Source organism: Xyrauchen texanus, chromosome 2 (assembly GCF_025860055.1).
Source record: "Xyrauchen texanus isolate HMW12.3.18 chromosome 2, RBS_HiC_50CHRs, whole genome shotgun sequence".
Taxonomy (NCBI): domain Eukaryota; kingdom Metazoa; phylum Chordata; class Actinopteri; order Cypriniformes; family Catostomidae; genus Xyrauchen; species Xyrauchen texanus.
The window spans coordinates 13,667,326-13,673,033 of NC_068277.1; the positions used below are offsets into that span (position 1 = coordinate 13,667,326).

General features: G+C 34.6%; 1 protein-coding gene across 1 annotated transcript; it reads right to left on the reverse strand.

Moving 5' to 3' along the window:
- Positions 1-763: 763 nt before the first annotated feature.
- LOC127658546 (probable U2 small nuclear ribonucleoprotein A') lies at positions 764-5,357 on the reverse strand. Its single transcript, XM_052147897.1, has 5 exons — positions 5,232-5,357; positions 4,038-4,277; positions 2,516-2,698; positions 2,233-2,310; positions 764-1,817 (listed from the first exon to the last, which is right to left on the reverse strand). Exons 2-5 carry the CDS (start codon positions 4,247-4,249, stop codon positions 1,673-1,675), a joined length of 618 nt encoding a protein of 205 aa, XP_052003857.1. The 5' UTR covers positions 4,250-4,277; positions 5,232-5,357; the 3' UTR covers positions 764-1,672.
- Between the last annotated feature and the right edge of the window lie 351 nt (positions 5,358-5,708).

A 5,708-nucleotide genomic window follows, 5' to 3' on the forward strand; every position in this document is an offset into this window, starting at 1 on the left:
TTTAACGTAATTACTCTAAATGAGTAGCATCCACAAAAATACAGGAACTTGCTCTATAAACTATAAACTTGCTCTCTGAACTATATTTATACCTCACACTTGAATGATAAAATATAGCAGGTAAAATATTTTATAATAAGTCTGATAAGGCTTTCAACGAAGTTTTATATTAATACTATTGGTATTACGGTAATGATTCAGCTCTTCTGCGCCTGTTTCTTTGCTCGGTTACAAATGTGTGGTAAAGGTCAAAGTTAGTTTAGCGCTCATGTATGGAGCACCACAGAACACATGTTTAACATATACTTACATAATTCATCCAGATATATATGACGAGCACGAATCAGTTACAAAAAGATAATTTGATGTCTGTAGCTATGACCAAATTACAACATCCTGCATTGTAAATGAATTGGGGAGGGCAAAGTCATATAAATGGAAGAACATGCTGAGTACGAAAATGATGTACATACTACATGATGACTGCAACATGACTAAATGTATTATACTTTCAATCTATAGTATATGTATTGTATACTTCTAGAAGTATGTTCTATGTATTATTAAACTTTAATTATATTATAAAATGAGATGCGCATCTCTTCGACCAACATTATTTTAATATAATTCAAATAATTTATGAATTGATATATAAAAATCCTGTACTGCTATCACCTAGTGTAAACATTTCAGACTATAGCAGCTGAAAATATTCACATTTCTTCTCATCAAAAAAAGACAGTAAAAAGTCATCAAACAGACCATTTAATATTTATTTGTTGTGGCTTCAAATCAAAGTTTAAATGCAAACATGTCACATTCATAATGACTGTGAATACTATATTTCTACAATGGCATCTGAAACTGAAAACTACTGATTTTAAATGTTGCTGCATCCAAGCCACTAGGTGTCAGTGTAAGTCCTAGATGACACAAAGACAACCTTTAATAAAACTGAACTAAAGCAACACAATTCTAGAAATTTTTGTCACAACATGATTTCATTGCGTTCTATCCATTTCAATTTGTAAAATGGAAGTTTACTTAATCCAGTTGGGACATGAATAATTTTTGTGGAATTAATGGTCACGCTGATGAAACTGGGCAGGGGATTTCCATTTACCATCATGCTTTGCATGGGACACCATAGGGAGAGTAAATGTAAAAAATAAATATTATTTAAGGTTTGTTTTTTTTACAATATGAATATAAAGAGGGATACTAATTAATGTTTCATGTTTTGTTATGCTGAGATTTAGAATAATTTACATTGTATTGGAGAGATGAGCTTGTGCTAACAATGAAGTAAATGTCACACAAGAAGTTGATTGCTTCATTGAGCAATTGCTGTGCTAACCATAGCATAGTTGCTAAACTACTCTCTGACGACTTCCCAAACAAGTATTTAGCGTGCTAACATTCACTTTCACTAGTTAGTAGTACACAATTAAATAAAAACGTTGTATTTGAGTTAAACTGATGTGTCTAATTTTGTTGGTTTTATTCAATTCAGCTAGGTTCTTTCTACACAAAGTGTTTGTTTTGAGATTGCATTGTAATTTTAAAGTTAAGAAAACTCATTTAAAACACATGGAACCACTGTCCACCATTGAATCAAGTTCAGCCATAAAGCTATTTTTCGAGTGCAGCCTGGAGGAAGCACAATTTGCTGTTAGCGACGAAGCTCCTTCCTCCTCTTGCTGCCTTCTCTGATTCTCTGCATCCTGTAAGTCTTCCTGGCCATCTCTCGCTCTTTTTTCTGCACCTCTGTGTCATCCAGCACCTCCAGACTTGGTATCTGACTGATCACATACTGCCTGTAACAGTATTATACACATTGTTACATGTTATATTTTCAAATGATACATTATGCCTAAACCAAATCACTGTTTTAAAGTACTGCAGTGTTGTAGTAGTAAAGCCCTGTTTTTTAAAAGTTGTTAACACACTGGCTGATTTGCCATATCTCAGATCTCTGTTTTAGAGAGTAACTGAACGTTGAACTATTTCAGTTTCTACATATACAATATTACAGTGCAGCTTGCTGAAGATTCTGTACTGCAATCAACTTTAACAAAATATGACCACAAGATGGTAGTATGTACTGTGCCATCTAAGCTCTAAGCTTGCCAGTGCAATAACATGAATGTATGGTTTATTCTAGAAACAGACCAAAGTATAGGCTAAACGTACTACCATATTTAACAAACTTCTCCCTCACACACTGCTTACCTGTAGTCAATATACTGGGTAAGACTGCCTCCATTAAAGTAACTGGGAGCTGCTTCATTGTCCATCATACTTAGAATTCTACAATTAAACCAAACCAGTAAATGTTAGTCAACAACTTCTGACTAATGTGTACATTTTCCATGTATGCAATGTACTGTTGAACAATGTTTAAGACGGCCATGGGCACCAATGTTGATATTGCATCCCCAGAAATGGGTAGCTGCACCCCTGAGTAAAAGGAATTCATGGATGGATTTCCACATGATAAAGCTGATGAACTTACTTGATATTTGGAAATTTGCAGCAGATCTCCTCCACAATGATGGGCAGGTTGCTGATTTTGTTTTTGTTGATCCACAAGGTGGTAAGGCTGGGCATGTAGGGGAATTTCACATGTGCATTGTAGTTGTTGCAGTCCAGGATGAGTGTGCTGAGATTGTCCAGGCCCCCCAAAAGTGCCGGGTTCCGTTAGCAGTTTGGTTAAGGACAAACACTTGGGACACGAAAAGCCAAAAGAGTTTTTTGTTGTCTTTTTTAGCCTACATCCTTACAAGTATAATTATTATTTTTTGTGTACTCTTCTTGCGCAAGCTGACCATTTTATAAGGGAGTAGAATATCCATTCAATCCAATCTATAAACCTGTCTCAAAACATCTGGTTAACGCAAAGCACATGGTATCTGTGTCAGGAAATTGGTGGTGTAGCATTTAGTTTCACTGTTGCCGCAACAATATTTAAACTTTTTATTTGCATATCTAATCTTATTTTTTGTCTGTGTTCATAGAGTGTGGACAATTTTATCATTTAAACCTGGAAATAAACCAAAAGTTTTAGAATTTCGAAAGATTTAAAACAAAGAAAGGTTATTATGGGAATTTAAGGGGAATTATTTAAAGGGATAATTCGCCCCAAAAGGAAAATTCTCTCATCATTAACTCAGCCTCAAGCATTCAGATGTATTTGACTTTATTTCTTCTGCTGAACACAAATTAATATTTTTAGAAGAATATTTCAGCTCTTTAAATCCATACAATGCAAGTTAAAGGTGGCCAGTACCTTGAAGTTCCAAAAAGCACATAAATGCAGCACAAAAGTAATCCATATGACTCCAGTGTGTAAAATCCACGATGAAAAATTATGTATAATATTTACAATATTTAAGTCCTTTTTTTTTACTATAAATTATCTTCCCTACCCAGTAGGTAACGATATGCACTAAGAAAGTGAATCTCCAAAACAAAAGAAGAAAGTGAAAGTGGAGATTTACAGTCAAAAAACACTTAAATATTGATCATTTTCTCACCCACATCTATCATATCGCTTCTGAAGATATGGATTTAACCACTGGAGTATTATGGTTTACTTTTATGCTGCCGTTATCTGCTTTTTGGACCTTCAAAGTTCTGGTCACCATTCACTTGCATTGTATGGACCTACAGAGCTGAGATGTTGCTAAAAATATTCATTTGTGCTCAACAGAAGAAAGTTAGTCATACACCGCTTGAATGGCATGAGGGTGAGTAAATGATGAGGGAATTTTCATTTTTGGTTGAATTATCCCTTTAAGGTTCTGCATTATTTCTAGGTCACCTAATCATAAGTTAGCAAATTTATGACGTGTGTTAACTTCTTTGTGCAAATGGTCAAATTTGCTTTGCCTCTATCTCTAGTGCACAAAATGATTCTATTGGCTGAAAGAATTCAACAAATAGTATTGGTCCTCTTTTTGGACAACCACAATATGGTCACACTACTCCAAACATGACCAAGAGATTATCCAAATCCTTTGATTCGAAAAGGATACTCGTCCAGTAAATTGTAGCTGAGATCCAGAACTTCTAGAGTATCATGTTGCTGAAGGATAGTGTCATAGGGAATCTCCAAGAGGCCCTGGTAGGCAAAAGAGAGTCTCTGGAGCCCCAACACCACATCAGGACCCCCAGTGGATGGAGGCCCAGTCTCCATTACACTGCTCTCACACTCCGCAATATGGTCGGCACCCCGCCGCCATGGCATCAGGACACATAATGGTCTGATCAATCTACTAACATAATGTAAAATAAATAAATAAAAAATTACTTTTTGTCAAAGTAATTCAAGAGTTGAGATATATTTTTGGAATAACCATTTTAAATAATATAAATATTTATAAATATTTTAGATTAATAGAATCCTGAGATTTAGGATATTCATAAAAAGTCAGAAATTATTAAATCACATTTCTTGACTATCTATTCCTTGATTAAACAGAGTGTACATGCTGCATCAAGTATTTCAGTGTTATGATTCAAAAATATTTTTTAAACATTTTCCAATTGCAAGGATTACCTCCATCTACATATTTCAAAAACAACTGTCAACCGACTGGTAAACATTGTTCTAATGAATATGTTCAAAAACAAACTGAGTACTGCTTTTACATTGATTGTCTAAGCAATCAAAACAGGGTGAGATTCAGTATGATTTAAAGGGTATGAAATTAAATTTCATGTTCTAACAAAGAGCTGATCCACAGATTAAAGGTCAGTTTAAAATAAAACTAGGTAATATTCATAAAATCCTAATCACATGCTTAGAGTTATAGCAAGCTATATAACAAGCTTGTCCTACTTTGCGTGACAGCCAAAGCATCTCATTAACATCGAGGTTATTGAAAAAAATATTAAGGCTTTAATATGGAGTTGTGCTTTAAAAATCTAGAACACCCATATGAACATATGAAGTCTTCAAAGGGGTTTGTAGACGGTTGTAGTGGTTATAAATGCATCCACAAAAAACACAGAAGCCAAATTCCTTTGTTATGAAAATGTATCAACAGTAATCAAAAATCCTAGACCACAAAGACTTTCAGTGCATATGAAACCTGCGGTAGATACTTTAGAACTATTGACATTTTGCAAGTAGTCTTAATCTATTTACAGAAGTTTAAGATAAAACTCAGCAGTAGTGACTCCATTTGGAAGTCCTATATTTCAGAATATTTAATCTTAGTACTCACCAGGGTTAGCAAGCTCTCCATAGTGTTTCTTAGGAGGTTTCTGAGTGTGAGAGTGTGTGTGTGTGTGTGTGAGAGAGAGTGTGTGTGTGTGTGTGGGACCATTCTGCACAAATAAAATACTTTCTTTCATGGATGGAAATGAGATCACAAGATGGGATAATCACATTGGCCATTAACCCTTTCCTTATCTCGGGGTTTGCATGCATGTCAGAAGCAGTCTAAAATAGGTCAACAGGTTTAATGAATCAGCTTTATGGTACTGAAAAGTGGGAACATTTGAACTTTCAACTGACACATATATTTTCCCTTTTATCTTTAATTGATATTTGCATATGAAATCATCATATTTTACTGCCCGATAGTTCATTCTTAAACAGTATATTATCCTGAAAGGCTATTCTATTAAATCTTAATGACATCCGTAAAACACCCGAGCCTCTAACATACATGAATGTTAGTTACAGGTGTTTACTCTTT